Source organism: Heterodontus francisci, chromosome 47 (genome assembly GCF_036365525.1).
Source record: "Heterodontus francisci isolate sHetFra1 chromosome 47, sHetFra1.hap1, whole genome shotgun sequence".
Classification (NCBI taxonomy): Eukaryota; Metazoa; Chordata; class Chondrichthyes; order Heterodontiformes; family Heterodontidae; genus Heterodontus; species Heterodontus francisci.
Window position 1 is genome coordinate 9,505,906 of NC_090417.1, and position 22,951 is coordinate 9,528,856.

General features: G+C 44.8%; 1 protein-coding gene across 1 annotated transcript; it reads left to right on the top strand.

Annotated features, from left to right (window-relative positions):
- Positions 1-242: 242 nt before the first annotated feature.
- ddx56 (DEAD (Asp-Glu-Ala-Asp) box helicase 56) lies at positions 243-17,342 on the top strand. The gene is made up of 14 exons (XM_068023223.1): positions 243-321; positions 914-1,075; positions 1,874-2,028; positions 2,116-2,286; positions 3,334-3,424; positions 4,174-4,415; positions 4,858-4,986; positions 5,507-5,620; positions 5,904-5,998; positions 9,345-9,418; positions 13,163-13,252; positions 13,406-13,511; positions 15,499-15,596; positions 16,779-17,342. Exons 1-14 carry the CDS (start codon positions 265-267, stop codon positions 16,851-16,853), a joined length of 1,659 nt encoding a protein of 552 aa, XP_067879324.1. The 5' UTR covers positions 243-264; the 3' UTR covers positions 16,854-17,342.
- The last annotated feature ends 5,609 nt before the right edge of the window (positions 17,343-22,951 follow it).

The following is a 22,951-nucleotide window of genomic DNA, read 5'->3' on the forward strand; positions in this document are numbered from 1 at the left end:
TTGCAAATTGCTGCTGCTGAATTGACTATTAGCTGGGCAAGTAGCAGAGTGACAGGAAAAAGTCAGCTCGAACTGAAGTGGTGAAGCTGCCTCTTGCTTTCAGATACTGAGAGACTGATTTGAAGCATTTGTTTTGCCATGGGAAACGCTGAGAACTTGCCCTCAAAGATGCAGCTGCTGCTCTCACCTTGCTCTTTGCTGCAGTTACTCGGCGCCGACGCCAGGGGGCAGTGGGACGACGCGCGTGACGTCAGAGGGACCAAGATGGCGGCGGAGAAGCTGCGGTTCCACGAGATGGGACTGGAGGAGAGGCTCCTGCAGGTTAAAGAGAGGGCGATAGGCGGGGAGGAGACGGGTTGGAGAGAGCAGAGGGAGTGGGGGAGCTGCAGTGAAAATTTGGGGCAGGGGGCGCGAGTCAGGGCTTTGGCCTGGAGATTTGTTGGATGGGGGGGGAGGGGATGTGCGGGGACAGCAGGAGTGGGTCTTGGGCTGAGAGAGAAGCTTGGCAAAGGGGCAGGGGTTGTGAGGGGAGACGGTGAGATCAGTCATTCTGGATCACGAAAGCTGGGGACAGAGCTGAGAAATCCCAACTGCAATTGCAGCTCATTACCCATCACCACAGATGCCTGACTGCATGGGAATATCGTGTTTATGATGAGGCTGTCGGCAGCACTGTCACTCTGCTTCATTTGTGTGATAACTCATGAGCAGTATGCTCAAAATATCGAAAAATAGGAATGGCACAGGGTCTGACAGAATCGTGTGTCAAATCCAGTGGGAGAAGAGTGAGGGAGTGGGAAGAGAGGGAGTGTGTGCGTGGCTTTGTGTTGGGAAGATGCAGGCTGGGCAGGGCAGTCCATGCACATTGTGAACAATATGAGTGATAAGCAGCTTTATATCCCACATTTGTTAGGCAATTGCTAACCTCAACTGGGCCAAGCCAACCTTGATCCAGGAAAAAGCCATTCCCTTGGCGCTGGAGGGAAAGGACCTCTTGGCCAGGGCACGTACGGGGTCTGGAAAAACTGCAGCATACGCAATTCCCATCATTGAGCATCTTCTTAACACCAAAAAGGTGAATATACTCCTGCATCGGCTTTATTTGTCTTGATTTTTAAGGTTTACGAATCTGATTTTGTGAGCGAATGCAAGCCAACGTGGTGAGTTTAATGTAAAAGCAAAATACTGCGGATGCTGGAAATCTGAAACAAAAACAAGAAATGCTGGATTCACTCAGCAGGTCTGGCAGCATCTGTGGAAAGAGAAGCAGAGTTAACGTTTCGGGTCAGTGACCCTTCTTCGGAACTGACAAATATTAGAAAAGTCACTTTTCTAATATTTGTCAGTTCCGAAGAAGGGTCACTGACCCGAAACGTTAACTCTGCTTCTCTTTCCACAGGTGGTGAGTTTAATGGGTGTTTTCTGGGGTCGCTGTTAGGACAGGCTCCATATGTATGTGCGGGCACTGGGTTTGGGTTCTGGGGTGAGGGAGTATCGCTGCAGACTGCACTTGAAGCCAAGATTTATTTTTGATTCGCTGCTTCCCATCTGAGCTTCTCGTTATCACTTGACTGATATCTGCAAGTGGCATTGGAGATTGCCATTTTGCACGTACCTCTCTTACTCCTCTGCGTTATAATTCCTCATCCTTGGCAGTGCGTCGCTCAGGGAGATATAACTGAATTCATTCACTGCTGCAGAGCAGCAGCGGCTGTAGGAATTGTTGATGCTGCACAGCGAAGTCAGCGCAGGAACCAAGTGTGCAGGTTTGAAATTGTCTGTTTCTGCTGCTGACTGGCGGTGGAGTGGATAGTACGTACGATGTCAGTGATGAAGCTAGACTTTTTTTAAAACCCCTTTTGTCTCTCCTTAGTCAGTGTGTGAGCAGGCAGTGCGAGCCCTTGTGCTGGTTCCCACGAAGGAGCTGGGCCAGCAAGTGCAGCGGATGATCCGACAGCTCACGTCGTGTTGTGTGCGGGATGTTCGAGTGGCTGATGTCTCTGGACAAGCGGATATATCTGCACAGAGGTATGAATTATGAGGGCATGATCATGGGCACCGTTCTCTTTTGTATCTTATTGCGTGCACCTTCTCAGAATTGACTATCTCTTTCAGGCCCATATTAATGGAGAAGCCTGACATTGTAATTGGCACGCCCTCCCGTATTCTGCGACATTTGGAGCAGCACACCCTGAACCTGTGCACCTCACTGGAGATGCTGGTGATCGATGAGGCTGATCTGCTCTTCTCGTTCGGGTTTGAAAATGACCTGAAGAACTTGCTCGGGTAAGTAGCTTTTTTCAGACTCCTCTTGGTTCAAAATCATGAGGGGTCTGGACAGGGTAGACGGGAGAAACTGTCCCCATTGGTGGAAGGTTCAGGAACAGGAGGACCCCGACTTAAGGTGAATGGCAAAAGAATCGAAGGCGACACGAGGAAAAACTATTTCAGGCGGCGATTAGTTGGGATCTGGAATGCACTGCCTGAGAGTGCGGTGGAGGCATATTCAATTGTGGCTTTCGAAAGGGTATTGGATAATAATCTGAAAAGAAAAAAATTGTATGGCTGTGGGGAAAAAGATATGTGAGTAGGACTATCTGAGTGGCTCTTGCAGAGCGTTTGCACAAACACGATGGGCAAAATGGCCGCCTCCTGTGCTGTAATATTCTATGATTCTATTTTATTTTGTGCTTGGCTTCCCACCTGCCTTTGTATTTTGAAGAGCTGTTTGCGTGAATTTAGATTTTTGTCTTGAAATTTGTCTCTGTGAACTTTTCTTGGACCCTATTCTGGATGGTAAAGACTGCCCCACAGATGATCAGCACTAGAACTGCAACACATAGTTATAGCATTCGGCTCATCTAACCATGGGCTCTGACGTAAGAAGGCATTTCTCACAGGAACTCCTGGTTGTGGAGTCTGTTACTGGTGGAAAGATTTGAGGTGCTGATTTAGGAGCAGTGCATAAGAAGCATATTACACGGTGCCATTGCTTTTCTTCTCCAGTTTATTAGCACCAATGTGCCAAATATGCTCTGTGACAACACCATTGCTGATAGTGCTGCTCCCTGGGCAATCTATCTGGATTGGTGCTTGTGCAGTAAGAGGAGTGCCACTTCCCCCAGACAAACTGTCCGGAAAAGCTTTCGTGCAGCTGTGCACTGGAGTCGATATTTGCCTGCTGAGGGCAAACGAGCTCAGTACCTGGCCCCTCTTGTTCTCTGTTCTGCAAATCATAACCCATGTTCCAGCAAATGTAACATTGAGGCCCATCGGGGTCACTGCTATAGAATGTGGAGTCATGTCCATCAGGCTTATTCTATTTGCTTGCAGGCATCTGCCAAAGATTTATCAAGCGTTCTTGATGTCAGCCACATTTAATGAGGATGTTCAGGCCCTGAAGGAGCTGATACTTCACAACCCGGTAAGAAATCTTTTCAAAGATTCCTACACGAGAATTTCAGTGTCAGCATTGGCTGAGAGATATCACCCGCCCGCGCCTCTGAATTGTGAAATTTTAGCTTCCGTCCCCACTCGAGGACCTGACCACATATTCTCGGCTTCAGGCGGGACTGAGGAGAGTGTTCCGAGCTTCAGATGAGGCGTTAACCTGAGGCCCCCGTCTCCCTGTTCAAATGAACATTAAAAGATCCAATTGAACTTTTTCAAAGAACGGGGGTGGGGGGCGGGGGTCACCTGGTGTCATGGCCAACATTTCTCCCTGAGCCATCTTGACCCAAAACTGGTCAGCAAGTCGTTGATTTCAGCACTGTCTGTGGGCCCTTGAGTGTACAACATGGCTGGCTGGTGCATTTGCAAAAGTGACTACACTTAAAAAAGTGATTAATTTACTTCGTGACTTTGGGGTGTCCTGAGAATATAAAAAGTGCGATATAAATAGAAGTTCTTTCTCTGTCGGGTGGATTGTGCAATGTGTCTCAATATTCAGATTGTAGAAATATAGTCAATATCTGAGCAGTGAAACACGTACTATGTTCTGAATGCAGCTGTTTTTTTAATTCCTTGTGTATGTACTAAGAGAAATGCGACCAAGCGAAAGCCAGACACAAACGCTTCATTCGTGAGGAGGGCATGGGCAGACAGGCAGACTGGAGTGCATCCTGGCCTGTATCTTGGTGCTGCACTGTAACCCGATATTCTTTACCCCGATAGGTGATTCTGAAGCTGCAGGAGTCTCAGCTTCCAGACAGCTCCCAGCTGACCCAGTACCACGTTAAATGCGAGGAAGAAGAGAAATTCCTGCTGATTTACACATTACTCAAACTCTCCCTTGTCCGTGGCAAGACCATTATTTTTGTGAATTCCATCGACAGGTGCTACCGGCTGAAGCTATTCTTGGAGCAGTTCAGCATCTTGTCATGTGTCCTTAACTCAGAGTTACCAGTGCACTCCAGGTATAGCATCTCTTGGATAAATGTGTTTCTCTGTTTTTCTTTCCTGGTGAGTGGGTGGCTGTCACTTTCTCTGTTCCCATCCTCGCGCGTCCTGACCAGCGACACAAAAAAATAATCAGCATGGGTAAAAACAGTTGCACATATTGGTAACTTGTGAATTGTACAAAGAAACTGGCTTTAAAAGAGAGACTGCCTCACTGCCTCCACTTGTGCCATGTGATCAGATTAGCTGAGATCCCAAGAATTCCTGGTTGTATCTTTGCGAGGTGCGTGTTTTTTTGCGTGGTGGGATGTTGGGATAAGGAGCGATTGCAGCGGCCTCTTCGCTACAAGGTGTCGATGTGGAGGAAAGGTGATTGCCTTTGGAATGTGGAGAGCAGTGAAGCTGGGGGGAATATTTTGCCATTGTTGGTGTTCCTTATTTACTGTGTCTCTTCATCAGGTGCCACATCATTGGTCAGTTCAATCAGGGTTTCTATGATTACATCATTGCCACAGATGAGCATGTTCTGACGGATGCCACTAGCACAGAGGGGGTAAAGAGCAAGAAAAAGCACAGCAAAGGAGCAAAGTAAGCCTTATAACTATTCTAATAGTCAGAAGTCTGGTGCTTTTCGACAAAGGATTACAACTTCCAAATGACCTGTAATTGTTCTTGTAAATCCTGGATTTTTGCCAGATTCGTTATTCCAATTTAATGGGAGTTTGAGGATCTTGACTGGGCTTTCCTCTCTTTGAGCCTGGAGTCTGCTGATGGCACGGGATTTTGCATCTTGCGGGCATGTGTAGCTCTAATTTGCAGCTCATTCCAGCATGTCAAATGCCACTCTTTGGTTCATAACTTGCCTTTCTCTCCAAAACCATTCTATAATGTCTGGCTGACCCTTACCTCACCTGGGACAAAGCCAGCATGCTCTGTACAGAACCCTAAGGGAACTGAGTCATTGGCTTTCATTCTGTGGTCCTCAGCTCCATCATATATGAAAGCCCCTTCAGTTCTGTCACAGAGATGGAGATTCGTTTATTGTGTCGCCTTGACTGGAGCATTTTCTCATATTCACATTTACCAGATCTCTCGCCTTCTTTTTCAGAGTGAAGGATCGTGAATATGGAGTCTCCCGAGGGGTAGATTTTCAGAATGTGTCGAATGTCATTAACTTTGACTTCCCACTCACAGTGGAATCGTACATACATCGTGTTGGCAGGTGAGGTCTAATGTGCCCTTGTACACCAAGCATCTTTCCCATTTTTTTTTGTCAATCTTACATTTGCTCCCCTCTTAGCTGCCATGGTCTTATGATTATCCAGTGTACTGCAAGCTTCTCTTTGGGTGTAGTAGTGTAACTGCCAACTATTTAGCACTGCCATTGGTCACCTGGCTGTGTTTAGCATACCAGAAAGTATCCATAAAGCTGGTGGTGTTTATTTTTATATTTTATTGAGAATAGACTGTATCTTTGGAATTCTATTTCGATTTTTTTCCCTTAGGACGGCCCGTGTGGATAACCAGGGTACAGCGTTGACCTTTGTGTCTCATACGGAATTGCCACTGCTACAGCACGTGGAGGAAGCACTAACTGGAGGTTGATAGAATTAACATTTATCCTGTCTGCTCTGTTGCTTGAAATGCTGTGTCTGCTGTCAGGTCACAATTTGGTTCTCTTAGCTGGTGGAGCAGAATGATTGAATGTAAATCTGTATTTGGAATTCCCCATGTAAAGCTTTGTCCCTCAAGGCCACGAACATCCAGCTGAAACTAGATTTTCCTCACAGAGGGGAGAAGTTTCAAGTCCTGTCAATGCTCTCAAACCTGCAAAGCCCAGCTGTCCTACAGACTAGTCTGACACAGTCATGCTCACCAAGACATACCTTACAGCCAACATCCCAGACTCCTCCCTCACAATCCCTGAGGTGGTGGCACAATAGGATACAGTCAGGAGGAAGTAGTTTTGGCAACACTGACTGCAGACTCTGTGAAATCTCTTGGCATCAAGTCAAACAAACATGGGCAAGGAAACCTCCTGCTGATAACCACCTTCTGACCTCCCACAACCAGTACTCCGATATGTTGAACACCACTTGGAAGAAGCACTGAGGGTAGATAAGGCACAGAATGTACTCTGGATAGGGTAGATAGATTTTTGTTAGGCATGCGCATCAAAGGTTACCGGGGATAGATGGGAGTGTGGAATTCCAGAGACAAACAGATCAGCCATGATCTTATTAAATGGCAGAACAGGCTAGAGAGGCTAAATGGCCTCCTTCTGCTCCTAATTCATATGCTCGTATATCTGCCAGACTGGGCTGCAGCAGATGGTGAGAGAACCAACAAGATGGGGGGAAAAAACCTACTTGGCCTTGCTGTTACCAGTCCAGCCGTTCAAGTAACCACTGCACAATCCTTGCGGAGATGAAGTCCCGCCTTCACGCTGATAAGCTCCATCGTCTCAGAATAGATGTAGCAGCTCAAAACAGGGCATCCATGAGGCGCCATCCCCAGCAGCAGAATTGTGTTCAGTCACAATCTGTAATCTCATGGCCTGGCATATCCCTCAATCTACCACTCCCATCAAGTCAGGGAATCCAACCCTGGTTCAACGAGAAGTGCAGGAGAGCAGCACCAGGCATATCTAAAAATGAGCTGTCAGATTGGAAGAGCTACAAAACTGGATGACACGCATACTAAACAAAGGAAGCAGCATGCGAAAGAACAAAACAATCCCACAAGCTACAGATCAGCTCAAAGCTCTGCAGTTCTGCTACATCCAGTCGTGAATGGTGGTGGACGATTAAACAGCTAACTGGAGAAAGCTCAACAAACATCCTATCCTCGATGGGGGAGCCCAGCATGTCCGCGTAAAAGACAAGACTGAAGCATTTGCAAACAACTTCAGCCAAAAGTGTTGAGTGGATAATCTATCTGGCCTCTCCTGAGGTCTCCAGCATCACACACATTAGTCTTGAGCTAACTAGATTCATTCCACGTGAGAGCAAAAATCGGCTGAAGGCACAAGATACAGCAAAGGTTATGGGTCCTGACAGTATCCATGCTGTAATGCTGAAGACTCGGGCTCCAGAACGAGACAAAATGTTTCAGTACAGCCTTCACATTGGCATCTTCCCAACAATGTGGAAAAATGCCAAGCTGTCTCCAGAAGGACATCTCCAATTCGGCCCCATCAGTCTACTCTGAATCATCAGCAAAGCAACGGAAGGTGTCAAAAACACTGCGATGAAAGGGCACTTATTCAGCAATAATCTGCTGACCGATGCTCAGTTCGGGTTCCACTTGGGCCACTCGGCTCCAATCTTCATTACATGGACAAAAAACTGAATTCAAGGTGTGGGATGAAAGTTGACCTCAAGGCAACAAGTGACTGAGTGTGGCATCGAGGTTCCTGAGCAAAATTGAAGTTGATGGGAATTGGGGGAAAGCTCTCCACTGGTTAGAGTCATACCTTTGCTGGTTATTAGAGGCCAAACATCTCAGCCCCAGGACATCTTTGCAGGAGTTCCTCAGTGTAGTGTCCTATGCCCAAGCATCTTCAACTATTTCATCGATGACCTTACCTCCATCATCAGGTCAGAAGTAGAGTTGTTGGCTAGGGATTACATAGTGTTCAATACCATGCGCAAGTCCTCAGATACTGAAGCAGTCTGTGCACATGAACAACACTCAGTCTTGGGTTGGTAAGTGGCAAGTTACGTTCGTGCCAGGCAATGACCATCTCCACCAAGAGAGACTCTAAGCTTCTCCTCTTGACGATGAACAGCATTACTATCACTGAATTCCCCCACCAGCTACGTTCTGGTAGTTGCCATTGGCAAGAAACTTAACTGGACCAGCCATATAAATACTGTGGCTCCAAGAGCAGGCCAGAGGCTGGGAATCCTGTGGTGAGCAACTCACCTCCTGACTCCCCAAAGCCTGTCCACCGTCTACAAGGCACAAGTCAGGCGTATGATGGAATACTGTTCAGCGGCCTGAATGAGTCCAGCTCCAACAAAACTCATGAAGCTCGACACCATCCAGGACAAAGCAGCACGATTCTTTGGCACCCCATCCATCACCTTCAACATTCACTTCCTCCACTGCCAGTGCACTGTGGCAGCAGTGTGTACTTTTTCAAGATGCACTGCAATAACTCTCAAAGCCTCCTTGGACAGCACCTTCCAAGTTTGCGACCTCTACCATGTAGAAGCACAAGGCAGGAGACACATGGGAACGCCACAACCTGCAAGTTCCTCTCCAAGTCACACACCATCCTGATTTGGAACTAGATTGCTGGTGCTTCATTGCGAGGTCAAAATCCTGGAAACCCCTTCCTCACAGCACTGTGGGTCTACCTACCCCACATGGACTGCAGGGGTTCAAGAAGGCAGCTCACCACCACCTTCTCAAGGGTAACCTAGGGATAGGCAAAAAATGTTGGCCTAGCCAGCGATGCCCACATCCCATGAACGAATAAAAAAAAGTCACAAGTGCAAGTACTATGCTTATTTCCACGATTTGTGTTTGGCAGTGGCTCAGTTACAAATCTTATTGTAGCCATTTTCAGTGTTGAACAGAGCCCTGACCGCACCAAGTGCTTCCCATGTTGCTGTGAAATGTATTCATCTGATAGGCTTTCTGTCATTTGCTGGAAATAAATGGGGTGCAGGAATGTGTCACACTTTGCTGGGTTAAAAACCTATTTCTTGCACCTGGATGATAGCAAGAAAATAAGACATCATGTAGAAAATTGTAGCTTAAGTTCTGCCACTGATTGCACCATGGTTGCTGCTTCCACTGTTAACCACAGCCCACCCCCACCTCCCAAAACCTGGTGTTTTATCCTCCATCGTGATGAAGAGCGTTTCTCTCACTATCCAGTGATCTATGAGCAACGTCCAGGAATGGCTTTAATGTTCAATATTTTACTTTGGCAGAGAATTTCGACTGTGCTTTGAAACCCTACCAGTTTCGCTTGGAGGAGATTGAGGGCTTCCGCTATCGGTGTAAGGTATGGTGATCACAGAGGGCACAGAACTTGCTGGTTCCTGTTGCACTGTCTTTTCCAGTTTGTCTCAGATTTGTTTGAGATTTTCATTTTGAATAAATATGTAATTTAACCATGTCAAGTCACAGTTGTACTCCTATGAATATTAAAATGCAGCTGATCATACTGAGCGGTCTTCGGAATGGATGTGCTGCTGTTGTGTTCTGAAAGGAACTGATAACCCTTGCAAAAAATAGTGAGTGCCAGACACCATTGTCATGCTTTGGCTCATGGAAAATCAGTGATACAAACTGGCAACCAGTTCCAGAAATTTCTGCAGAGTTTTTAGACAAAAAAGGGCAGCTCTTCATTCAGTTCTTGCAGTTCCATTCATGCCCCATCTTCGGAAAAGAAACAGAAGAAAGAAAGACTTGCATTTCATGATTGTCGGATGTCCCAAAGCACTTTGCAGCCAATGGAGCACTTTCTGAAGTGTAGTCATGTGTGATGTAGGAAATGTGTAAGCCAATTTGCCCATTGCGCACAGCAAATTCCCACAAGACTAAGTGATGTTGATTAAAGGGTAATCTTTGGCCAGGACACTTGGGAGAATTTCAGTGTTCTTAAGCAATGCCTCAATGTTTTTTTAGAATTATCATTCAATTTTTAAATCCCTCCATGGCATGACCGCTTTTTCTTTCTGTCATCTCCTGCAGCTCTTGCAACCCTCTGGGATTTATGTGTTTCTCTAATTCTGGCCTCTTGAGCTTCTCTGATTTTAATTGCTCCACCATTAGAATCATAGAAAGCTTAAGGCACAGAAAGAGGCCACTCGGCCCATTGTGTCTGTGCCAACGGAAAAACGATCCACCGATTCTAATCCCAAATTCCAGCATTTGGTCCGTAGCCCTGCAGTTTACGGCACTTGAGGTGCATATCCAGACACCATTTGAATGAGTTGAGGGTCCCTGCCTCAACTACCCTTTCAGGCAGTGAGTTCCAGACCATCACCACCCTCGAGGTGAAAAAGTTTTACCTCATCTCCCCTCTAATTTTTCTACCAAACACTTCAAATCTGTGCTCCATCATCACTGACCTTTCTGCTGAGGTGAATAGACCCTTGACCTCCACTCTATCCAGGCCGTTCAAAATTTTGTACATTTCAATCAGATCTCCCCTCGGCCTTCTCCAAGGAGAACAACCCCAGCCTATCCAATCTTTCCTCACAGCTGCATTTTTCCAGTCCCGGCAGCATCCTTGTAAATCTCTTCTGTACCCTCTCTACTGCAGTTACATCCTTTCTGTAATGAGGTGAGCAGAACTGCATACAGTACTCAAGTTGTGGCCTAACCAGTGAGTTATACCGTTGCAACATAACCTCCTGCTCTTATATTGTATACCTCGGCAAATATAGGAAAGGATTCCATCGGCCTCGATAACTACCTTATCGACCTGTCCTTCTACCTTCAGGGACATTGACTCCAAGGTCCCTTAGTTCCTCTCCACTTCTTAGTATTTTCCCATTCGTCATATATTCCTTTGCCTTGTTTGACCTCCCCAAATGCATCACCTCACACTTCCCCAAGTTGAATTCCATTTGCTACTTGTCTGCCCATCTGATCAGAGCATCAATATCTTCCTGCAGTCTACAGCTATCCTCCTCGCTTTCTACCACACGGCCAATCTTTGTATCATCCGCAAACTTCTTGATCATGCCCCCTACATTTGCATCCAAATCGTTAATATACACCACAAAAAGCAGGGGACCCAGTACTGAGCCCTGCCGAACACCACTGGAAACAGCCCACCAGTCGCTAAAAACACCTGTCAACAATTACCCTTCATTCCCTGCCACTGAGCCAATTTTGTAACCACCTTGTTGCATTTCCCTGGATCCCATGCGATTTTATATTTTTTACCAGTCTGCCATGTGGGACCTTGTCAAAAGCCTTGCTAAAATCCATGTTGACCACATCATCTGCACTACCCTCATCTATCTTCCTTGTTACTTCAAAAAATTCAGTCAAGTTGGTCAAACAAGATCTTCCCTTAACGAATCCATGCTGACTATCCTTGATCAACCTGTGACAGTTTATCCTGTCTCTCAGAATAGATTCCAATAATTTGCCCAATACTGAGGTTAGACTGACTGGCATGTGATTGTTCAGTCTATCCCTCGCTCCCTTTTTAAACAGAGGTACAATGTTAGCAATCCTTCAATCCTCCGGCACCACACCTGTATCCACTGAGGACTGGAAAATGATGGTCAGACCCTCTGCTATTACCTCTCTCGCTTCTTTTAAGAGCCTAAGATACATTTCATCTGGCCCTGGTGATTTATCAACTTTCAAGGATGCCATTCCCATTGATACTTCCTCTCTCCCTATGTTTATCACATCCAATACTTCAGACTCTTCCTCCTTCGCTACAATATCTGCATCGTCCCCCTCTTTTGTGAAGACACAGACACAAAGTATTCATTAAGAACCGAACCAATATCTTTCGCTCCAACACACAGGTTAACTTTTTGGTCTTTGATGGACCCTACTCTCTCCTTCGTTATGCTCTTAGCCTTAATGTACGGAGAAAACATCTTTGAGTTCACCTTGATTTTGCTTGCCAATATTCTTTCGTGCCCTCTCTTTGCTTTCCTAATATTCTTTTGGATTTCACCCCTCCACTTTCTATACTCCTCTCTGCTTTCTGTAGTATTGAGTTCTCGGTGTTGGACATAAGCTTTCCTTTTCTGCCTTTATCTTACCCTGTCGGCTCCTCGACATCCATGGGGCTCCAGATTTGGCCGCCTCACCCTTATTCTTTGTGGGCACATGTTTACCTTGAACCTCTTGAATCTCCCCTTTGAATGCCTCCATGCCTTCTGTCTAAGTCTGAAATTCCCTCCCTAAACCTGTCCACTTCTTCACCTCTCTTATCTCTATTAAGACGCATCTTAAAACCTATCTCTTTTACAATGTTTTTGATTGTCTACTTACACAATCAGAAAATGGTTACAGCACAGAAAGATGCCATTTAACCTGTCGTGTCAGTGCCAGGTGTTAGCAAGAGCAACTCACCAACTCCTGCACCTTCATCCCGTAGCCCTGCAGATTTTTTCTCAAGATAATTACCCAATTGCTTTTTGAAGGCCACAATTGAATCTGCCTGCATCAGTCTCTCAGGCAGTGCATTCCAGATCCTAAGTGCTCGCTGCATGAGAAAAGCTTTTCCTCTTGTCACTGTTGCTTCTTTTGCCATTCACCTGAAATTGGTGTCCTCTGGTTCTCGATTCTCCTGCCAATGGGAACAGTTTCTCCCGATCTACCCTGTCCAGACCCCTCATGATTTTGAACAGCTGTATCAAATCTTCTCTTCACCTTCTCCAAGGAGAACAGTCCCAGCTTCTCCAACCTATCCACGTAACTGAAGTTCCTCATCCCTGGAACTGTTCTCGTGTGTCTTTTCTGCACCCTTTCTAATGCCTTCACATCCTTCTGAAAGTACGGTGCTCAGAACTGGACACAATTCTCAAGTTGAAGCCGGACCTGTGTTTTGTACAGGTTTGTCATAACTTCCTTTGATGTGGCTTGGTGTCAAATTTTGTTTGGTTCTTGCTCCTTTGAAGTGCCTTGGGACAATTTTATTATGTTAAAGGTGGTATATAAATCAAAGTTTCCCTTCAATAGACATTTCTGCTATTCATTTGGAGGTTTTGGTGGGCGTTTTGTGTTTGTCCTTGCTGTTAATGTTAATATTTTTATCTCTTTCCAGGATGCCATGCGTTCAATTACAAAACAATCGATCAAAGAGGCTCGACTCAAAGAAATCAAACAGGAACTGCTCAACTCGGAGAGACTGAAGGTGAGAAACAGTGAAGCTCTCTTGAACTTCCGTTGGAATGAAAAAACATCAGATTGGCGAAGTTACAGGAAAACTAAAGTTGTGGGGGAAAATAGTTTTTTTATTCATCTTTGTTTAATTTTTTTTCAGTGAACTTTGTTTTCTGTTTTGTAGACCTACTTTGAGGACAATCCTCGAGACTTTCAGTTGTTACGACACGATAAACCTTTGCACCCAGCAATTGTGAAGCCACATCTGAAAAACGTACCTGATTACCTGAGTGAGTAACCTGGCCAGTGACCCACACTGGATGTAAAGGACCCATCCCTGTTGAGTTTGGACTCTGCTGGAGTAAAGACATTGCTATTCCAGAATGCAGAACTGGTTGGAGTGATCTGTGTTGGAAGGAAGGCATTTGGTGCTGTTGTGTACGATACCATTTACAAATCATGTGCATTGAAATGAAGTAACAATAGTGTAGAGACTATCAGTGAAGGGTGTGTAAGAATATTTAAGGGTAAATTTTCCACACCTCTGATGCCAGTACCTGCTGTTGGCATAATTAGTGAAATTACGCAGATCCTACCTTTCATTTATTAAATCCTGGCGGTGGGGGTCCCCAGGATTTTAGTGCACAGTCATGTGGGACATGAGCATCACGCAGTGGAAAAAATAGTTCAACCTGGAAAACTGTCTGAAATAACTTGCTTCAGAAAGTCCAGTTCCCTGGACTGGTGCCCAGACGCCTTATTGACTGGCTGGAGTGCACACTGTCACTCTTCATTTGCCTGAGAGTGTTGAAGTTCTTCCAGTGACCAGCTCGGTCTTGAACGTCATAACTCTCAATTCCTTAGCACATGATTCTCAACGAACTCAAGTCCAATTTTGTACAATGTCAGCTCCAGCATGAGACTGGACATTGCAACTGCAGAGGCACAGCTTAAGAGTGAAAAAGATTTGTGGAAGGAAAGCTGATGAGTATGCTTTGTAGAAATAAACATCAACTTGGAATAAAAAGGAGACAGAATGGAGGGGAAAGGAAGGACAGGACAAGCAGTGATAATGTTGATGTTTCCTGTGTATTTTTATCAGTGCAACACATCCTATGTACTTGACCGAATCTGACAAAATTGCGATAGCTGCAGTGTAATTCTACAGTTATTCGTGCACTGCATGTGCGAGGTGGAACAAAGCATAAAACATTCTCTCTCTACCCTACCCTGTAACAAGTTATCCTGCCAGATCTTTTGAGAAATAAATGTTGGGGGTTGGCAAGAATAGTAATAAGAGAAATTGTGGGAAAAAATCTGTTCTGTTCTTTGACTTGGAACGGAAATAATCGTCATATAGAATTAGGTCTATGAGCAATATGAAGTAAAGAGCGTTGAGAGGAATTTAGTGGGTGGAATGGCAAACAAATTTTAATGTGGTGGAAGATTCAGAATACCTGGACGCAATGAAGGCACGCCCATAAGCCACAAAGGAGCAGGTTTGGGTGCTGTTGGCGATAAAGGAATATAACTGGTAGAGAACGGCAGGTTTGGAAACAATAGTGGAGTTGTGTGGATAGTGTGAATTGGCTTCAAGAGTTGGGGAGCATTTTCTCAGGCGACAAAATGGGTTGACTGCATAGATTACACATGCTCTTCCTGAGCAATAGGGTGATTAGCCAGTCTTTTTTTTTAAACGAACACAGATTAAAGATCTTGCCTTAAGATGGCACTTGTCACAACCTCAGGATATCCCAAAGCAGTTCAGAGGCAATGAAGTATATTTCAAGTGAAGTCCCTTGTCCTGTAGGGAACCCACCAATTTGTGTTAAGCAAGATTCCACAAACAGAAATAAAATAAGTGGCCAGATAATTAGTTTTAGTGTTGTCAATTGAGGGATAAAGGCTGGGAGAATTCCCCTGCTCATTCTCTACTGGCATGGAATCTTGCATGTTCACCTGAGAGGGCCTTGGATCCACATGTGATCAGAAAGGCAGTAACTATGTCGCACTCATGAATGTACTGCTGTGTCATTTTTAGATGATATGCTCAAATCTCTGGAGCGGAATTTGAAATCATGACTTTCGGACCTGGCGAGAGTGCTGCTCACAAACTAACGCTGCCAACCAATATACATCATAGATCAGTTATTACCTCCAGCTGTTTGTGCCACCCGTTGCATCAGTGAAGCTGGAAAAGGAATATTTTAATTCAAGTTAGTTTTCTGATTTCAGCTGTCAAAACCATTAAAATGACTTTTATTTTGACCCTGCCAGTTCCCCGAACACTCCAAGGAATAGCTAACCCCCTCATCAGTAAGAGAAAAAGGAGGCGGAGAAAGATCCTGAAAAGCAACACCCAGAAAAAAATTAAGGTGAGAAAAAACCGAGAAACCGAAGTCCATTTTAGGGACCTACTGTTAGTTGGAAGTCAGTGTCATTTATACCCACTCAAATCATCAGCATTGTCCAGCTGTACGAAATTAACCTGCCAGGTTCTTTTCTCAATAGTCATCCATATAATGTAACTGAAGTGTGCTGGATCCGAGTACAGCACATCTGCATTGTGAATGTATCCCACAATGTTGTCCACTTGGCTTATTTTGCTTTTTGGGAGTTGTTACATATCCTTGATGCAGGTAATGTTTATGGATAGGGGAAAGAAAGGTGGAGAGCAGGAGATCTATTATCCAGCACAAAAAAGCTAAATACTGCAGATGTTGGAAATCTGAAATAAAAACAGAAAATGCTGAAAATAGTCAGCAGGTCTGGCCACATCTCTGGAAAGAGAGATGGTTAACATTTCAGATCGATGACCGTTCTTATGAAAGGTCACTAACCTGAAACCTGTCTGAAATCTGTCTTTCTCTCTCTATACGGACGCTGCTCGACCTGCTGAGGGGTGGGGTTAATGAAGGGGTATTTTCCTGAATAAGGAAGTCGTAGCCCAAGATTCAAGCCAGTAAGGAGCTGTCTGATTCCTAAGATTATGATTAAACGTGCATTCTCTACAAAGCTTCTTCCAGTTGAAGATGAGATACAGTAAGTCTTATAAGTTTGGTTTGCAAGTGTACTGTTCTAGATTATCTGCCTGGAACACCTCATTTATTGCCTTGAGAGACGATCCTCATGTAAGTGATGAGTTTTATCTGAGGTGCTGATGGATGAGGTGAATGAAGACGATGAGAACAGAAGAAATAGGAACAGCAGGAGGTTATATGGCCCCTCAAGCCTGAACTTCTACATTAACTTCACTTTCCCGCCACAATTGTCAGCTCTATTTTTCAAATGAGGATTCTTAATGCATCTGGGAAGCTATCTTATAATTAATTAATTAGTCACAACTGGCTAATAGTCCAGTTATCTCGCAGTAGCAATTGCTGCAGTCCATGGGATCGTTTTGTCATCAGGTGCTAACTATGTTGATGCACGTTACTAGTGGTTGGTAAATTTGGGTTTGTTGCACTGCAGTGTGGAGGGCACAAATGAATAGAAGGTGGATTGTGCTGTTGGTGTTGTGGAAGATCAATATAAAAGTTGGTTGTTTTCCTTTTTAGCCAATTATGAAACAGAATCCACTCAAGCATTTCACCTACAAGGGGAAGAAGAAAAAGACCAAGAGTGCGAGTTAAAGTTGAGCCTGCAGTGACCATAAAATAGAGGATTCGACTTGGTGGAATCAGAGACTGTTGTATCTACATGCCTTACATTGACACCCAGCTGTGGTCCTTGTACACCGGGAGGAGTCTACAATTGACAGAAGCTGCTCGAGGTGGTGGTGCAGTTTGCGTTTCTCCAGTTTAGTGTCACCGTGGATAATGGCATTGACTGAAATGTTTGTCCACTTAAGTGGAGCAAAAAGCTTTCTGTCCGTACTGAATTCTCGTAATGTTGCTTTTGTTCTGCACTTTTGAAAATGGGTTCCGGGTTGGAGTCTTATTCCGTTTATTCCCTTCGGACAAAACTTTGAAACTGTTGCCCTTGCTGGCTTAGTGAGTGATGCATGTCATTCTTTTAAAGTATTCTATTTCCCCCACCCACCACTCCTCTTCCCCAACACCCTCCCCCCACCCACCCACCCACCCAATAAAACCCCATGCATTAACACAATTGTTTTGAATAACTGTTAATTTTGTACAAACCAGTTTTTTTTCTTGCTTTTAGTTGCTTCGACTTGGGTACATTCTGGATTGCTGAACACTGAGTTCACATTTATGCCCTTAGTTTTTCCGATATAGGAAACGTGAATGAGGTTGGATCCTTTTTTGGCTTTAAGACTTCATGCAAAATGAAACTCCTATCCAAATTTCACAAGATAGCTTAGAAAAAAATGTCCAAGACACGGTCACCATGTCTGAGCACTTTTATTGTCCCTGTTGTGTTGGTTTTCAGTAGCTGTTGGAAACAGTTCAGATATGGTTCATCATCACATCTCAACCTTTTTATCCTTCCAAAAAAACTTTAACTTCATTAACTTTCTCTCAAAGCTTGGGATTATTTATGTTGACAAAATGAATTCAGTTTTGCTTTTAAAAGCAGCAGACAGGGTTTGCTGCTTGAAAATTTTTGTTACATTGGAAACAAATATATTCAGCCAACTGGCCTTCGCACGCTTGTTGGCCTCAGTTTTCCAGATAATGCCAAGCTTTAAGAAGAATTTGACCTTTGGTTCCCAAAGGAACTAGGCTCCTTTAGTTGGAAGGTTTGCGCCAGTCTGATTTTCTTGCCTGCTATAGTCTCAGACCTGACCCCTGGGTTTTCTGACAAGGCACAGTTATTGTGAGAAAGAAAGACTTGTATTTATATGGTGCTTTGCACAATCTCAATATATCCCAAAGCACTTTACAGCCAATGAAGTACTTTTAAAGTGTAGTCTGTTGTCATGTAAGTAACACAGAAACATAGAAAATAGGAGCAGGAGTAGGCCATTTGGCCCTTCGAGCCTGCTCCGCCATTCATTATGATCATGGCTGATCATCCAATTCAGTAGCCTGTTCCGGCTTTCGCCCCATACCCTTTGATCCCTTTAGACTCCAGGGTTATATCTAACTCCTTTTTGAAAACATTCAATGTTTTGGCCTCAACTGCTTTCTGTGGTAGCGAATTAGACAGGCTCACCGCCCTCTGGGTGAAGAAATTTCTCCTCATCTCAGTCCTGAAAGGTTTACCCCGTATCCTTAGACTATGACCCCTGGTTCTGGACTCCCCCACCATCAGGAACATCCTTCCTGCATCTACCCTGTCAAGTCCTGTTAGAATTTTATAGGTTTCTATGAGATCCTCCCTCACTCTTGTGAACTCCAGCGAATATAATCCTAACCGACTCAATCTCTCCTCAAACATCAGTCCCACCATCCCAGGAATCAGTCTGGTAAACCTTCGCTGCACTCTCTCTATAGCAAGAACATCTTTCCTCAGATAAGGAGACCAAAACTGCACACAATATTCCAGTTGTGGCCTCACCAAATCCCTGTATAATTGCAGCAAGACATCCCTGCTCCTGTACTCAAATCCTCTCGCTATGAAGGCCGACATACCATTTGCCTTTTTTACCGCCTGTTGCACCTGCATGCTTAGCTTCAGCGACTGGTGTACGAGAACACCCAGGTCTCGCTGCATATTCCCCCCTCTCAGTTTATAGCCGTTCAGATAATCTGCCTTCCTGTTTTTGCTACCAAAGTGGATAACTTGACATTTATCCACATTATACTTCATCTGCCATGCATTTGCCCACTCACTCTTGTCCAAATCACCCTGAAGACTCTCTGCATCCTCCTCACAACTCACCCTCCCACCCAGTTTTTGGTCAACTGCAAATTTGGAGATATTACATTTCGTTCCTTATCTAAATCATTAATGTATATTGTGAATAGCTGGGGTCCTAGCACCAATCCCTGTGGTACCCCACTAGTCACTGCGTGCCATTTGGAAAAAGACCCATTTATCCCTACTGTTTGTTGCCTATCCGCCAACCAATTTTCTCTCCATCGCAATACACTACCCCCAATCCCATGCGCTTTAATTTTACACGCTAATCTCTTATGTGGGACTTCGTCGATAGCCTTCTGAAAGTCCAAATAAACCACATCCACTGGCTCTCCCTCATCAACTCTACTAGTTACATCCTCGAAGAATTCTAGTCGATTTGACAAGCATGATTTCCCTTTTGTAAATCCATCCTGATTCTGTCCGATTCTACCACTGTTCAAGTGTTCTGCTGCAAAAATCTTTGATAATGGACTCCAGAATTTTCTCCACTACCGACGTCAGGCTGACTGGTCTATAATTCCCTGCTTTCTCTCTACCTCCCTTTTTAAATCGTGGGGTTACATTAGCTCCCCTTCAATCTGTAGGAACTGATCCTGAGTCTATAGAAATTTGGACGATGACCACCAATGCATCCGTTATTTCTAGGGCCACTTCCTTAAGTACTCTGCGATGCAGACCATGAGGCCCTGGGGATTTATCGGCCTTCAATCCCATCAGTTTCCCCAACACCATTTCTCTACTAATACTGATTTCTTTCAGTTCCTCTCTCTCACTAAGCCCTGTGCTCCCCAACATTTCTGGCATGATATGTGTGTCCCAGTTTGTGAAGACAGAACCAAACTATGAATTTAGTTGGTCAGCCATTTCTTTATTCCCCATAATAGATTCCCCTGTTTCTGACTGTAAGGGACCTACATTTGTCTTCAATCTTTTTCTCTTCACATACCTTTAGAAACTTTTACAGTCAGTTTTTATGTTCCCCGCAAGCTTCCTCTCGTACTCTATTTTCCCCTCCTTAATCAATCCCTTGGTCCTCCTTTGCTGAATTCTAAACTGCTCCCAATCCTCAGGTCTGTTATTTTTCCTGGAAAATTTATATGCCTCTTCCTTGGATCGAATGCTATCTCTAATTTCACTTGTAAGCCATGGTTTGGCTGCCTTTCCCCTTTTACTTTTGCGCCAGACAGGGATGAACAATTGTTGCAATTCATCCATGTGCTCTTTAAATGTTTGCCATTGCCTATCCACCGTCATCCCTTTAAATAACGTTTCCCAATCCGTCGTGGCCAACTCGCACCTCATACCTTTCTAGTTTCCTTGACTAAGATTCAGGACCTTTGTCTCAGAATCAACTATGTCACTCTCCACCTTGATGAAGAATTCTACCATATTATGGTTGCTCATCCCAAAGGGGTCCGCACCACGAGATTGTCAATTATTCCCCTCTCATTACACAATACCCAGTCTAGGATGGCCTGTTCTCGAGCTGGCTCCCCAATGTAATGGTCCAGAAAACCATCCCGTATACTCTCCAAGAAATCCTCTTCTACGGTATTGTGACTAATTTGATTTGCTCAATCTATATGCAGATTAAAGTCACCCATAATTACAGTTGTTCCTTTATTGCATGCTTCTCTAATTTCCTGTTTAATGCCATTCCCAACATCACCACTACAGTTTGGGGGTCTATATACAACCCCCACTCATGTTTTTTGCTCCTTAGTGTTTCTCAGCTCTACCCACACAGATTTCATATCATCAGAGCGAATATCTTTCCTCACTATTGCGTTAATTTTCTCTTTAACCAGCAATGCAACTCCACCGCCTTTTGCCTGTCCTTCCGAAATACTGAATACCCCATGATGTTCATTTCCCATCCCTGGTCACCTTGCAGCCATGTCTCCGTAATCCCGACTATATCATATCCGTTTACGTCTATTTGCATGATTAATTCATCCACTTTATTGCGAATGCTTCGCGCGTTAAGGCACAAAGCCTTCAGGCTTGTCTTTTAAACATAACTTGTCCTCTATCCAATATTTTTCACTGTGTCCCTGTTTGATTCTGGCCCTTGATTTCTCTGCCTATCACTTTTCTTATTCCCCAATACTGTCTTTTGATTTTGTCTTTGATTTCCCCCCCCCACCCCCCGATTCTTTGCAAAGGTTCCCATCCCCCTGCCATTTTAGTTTAAACCTTCCCCAGCCCCTCTAGCAAATACTCCCACGAGGACATCAGTCCCTGTCCTGCCTAGGTGTAACCCGTACAGTTTGTACTGGTCCCCCAGAACCGGTCCCAATGCCCCAGGAATCTAAAACCCTCCACCTCACCATCTCTTCAGCCACGTATTCATCTGCTATTTCCTGATATTTCTACTCCGACTAGCATGTGGCACTGGTAATAATCCTGAGATCACTACCTTTGAGGTCCGACTATTCGACTTACTTCCTCGCTGCCTATATTCTGCTTTTAGGACCTCATCCTTTTTTTTTACCAATGTCGTTTGTACCAATGTGTACCACGACCACTGGCTGTTCACCTTCCCCCTTCAGAATGACCTATAACCGCTCTGAGACATTCTTGACCCCAGCACCAGGGAGGCAACATACCATCCTGGAGTCTCTTTTGCGGCCACAGAAACGCCTATCTATTCCCCTTACAATTGAATCCCTTATTGCATTTCCACATTTCTTACTCCTCCCCTGTGCAGCAGAGACAACTGTGGTGCAACGAATTGGGCTGTTGCTGCTTTCCCCTGAGAGGCCATTACCCCAACAGTATCCAAAGCAGTATATCTGTTTTGCAGGGGAATAGCCACAGGAGATTCCTGCACTGCCTGCCTGGACCTCTTGCTCTGGCTGGTGGTCACCCATTCCCCTCCTGCCTGTGCGGTCTGAGCCTGCGGTGTGACCACTTCTCTACAGGTGCTATCCACGAAACTCTCCGTCTCGTGGATGCTCCACAGTGTCCCCAGCTGCCACTCCAGCTCCAAAACCTGAATTTCCAGGAGCTGCAGCTGGACAGATTTCCTGCATACATGGGCACTGGAATTGTTCCCAGCTTCCGAATTGGAGCAGGAGGAGCACACCATGGCTTTGAGCTCTCCTGCCATGACTTAACCCTTTAAATTAACTTAAACCTTCTGGAAGATTTCAATGTCCAATAATATCAGTTACTCTGGGGCCCTTCTTCCCTGGTCCTCGTTATTACAGAATTCCCTTTAAAAAAAAAACTACTTACTATATTTGAAATAAACTTTAAACTTTTCTTCCCTGAGATACTTACCCAGCTTTTTGGAGCTTTTCCCGAACAGCAGTGACTCACCAACCAATCACCTTGTCGCTCTCCTGTGACGTTACTGTTAGCTTGTTTTTCTTTTTGTTTTCAAAACTCCGGTGCACTGGAAGAGCTCCTCGCTGCTCTGCTCCCGGAAAGTAAGAGACTGGGCTTCGATCCTCGGGTTCGATTTATAGGCTCCGCTCTCGGTTTTCTCCCCACCGGTCTGCTCCGCTCCTCTCTGCTCTGCTCCCAGAAGGTAAGAGCTTCCATGGCAGCCAATTTGCTCACAGCAGTCTTCCATATTTGTCAGTATGATACCGACCAAATAATCTGTCTCTGAGTGATGCTGATTGAGGGATAAATATTAGTCAGTATAATGGAGATAACCTCTCCTACCCCTCTTTGCCCTTGGGATCTTTTCCATCCAGCTGAGCGGGTCAGACTCAGTATAACGTCTCATCAGAAAGACGGCATCTTCGACAGGGCAGCAGTCCTCAACGCTGCACTGAAGATAGTCAGAATTGTATGTTAACGAATGCACAAGAAGTTGTAATGCGCAGAAGAACACTGCTCCAGCTATTTGATCTTCAAAGTACAGAACAGAAACTAAATGTCCTCATGTTTTGAACTGAATTTGATCCTTCATTTTCCTTCACTGGCATACTTATGCAGTCTGTTGACT

Excerpts from the sequence above, each read along its gene's own strand:
- ddx56 (XM_068023223.1), top strand. The coding sequence starts at position 265 with ATGGCGGCGGAGAAGCTGCGGTTCCACGAGATGGGACTGGAGGAGAGG. Across the intron at positions 3,425-4,173 it reads AGCTGATACTTCACAACCCG|GTGATTCTGAAGCTGCAGGA; the intron begins GTAAGAAATCTT and ends TTACCCCGATAG. Across the intron at positions 15,597-16,778 it reads ACACCCAGAAAAAAATTAAG|CCAATTATGAAACAGAATCC; the intron begins GTGAGAAAAAAC and ends TTTCCTTTTTAG.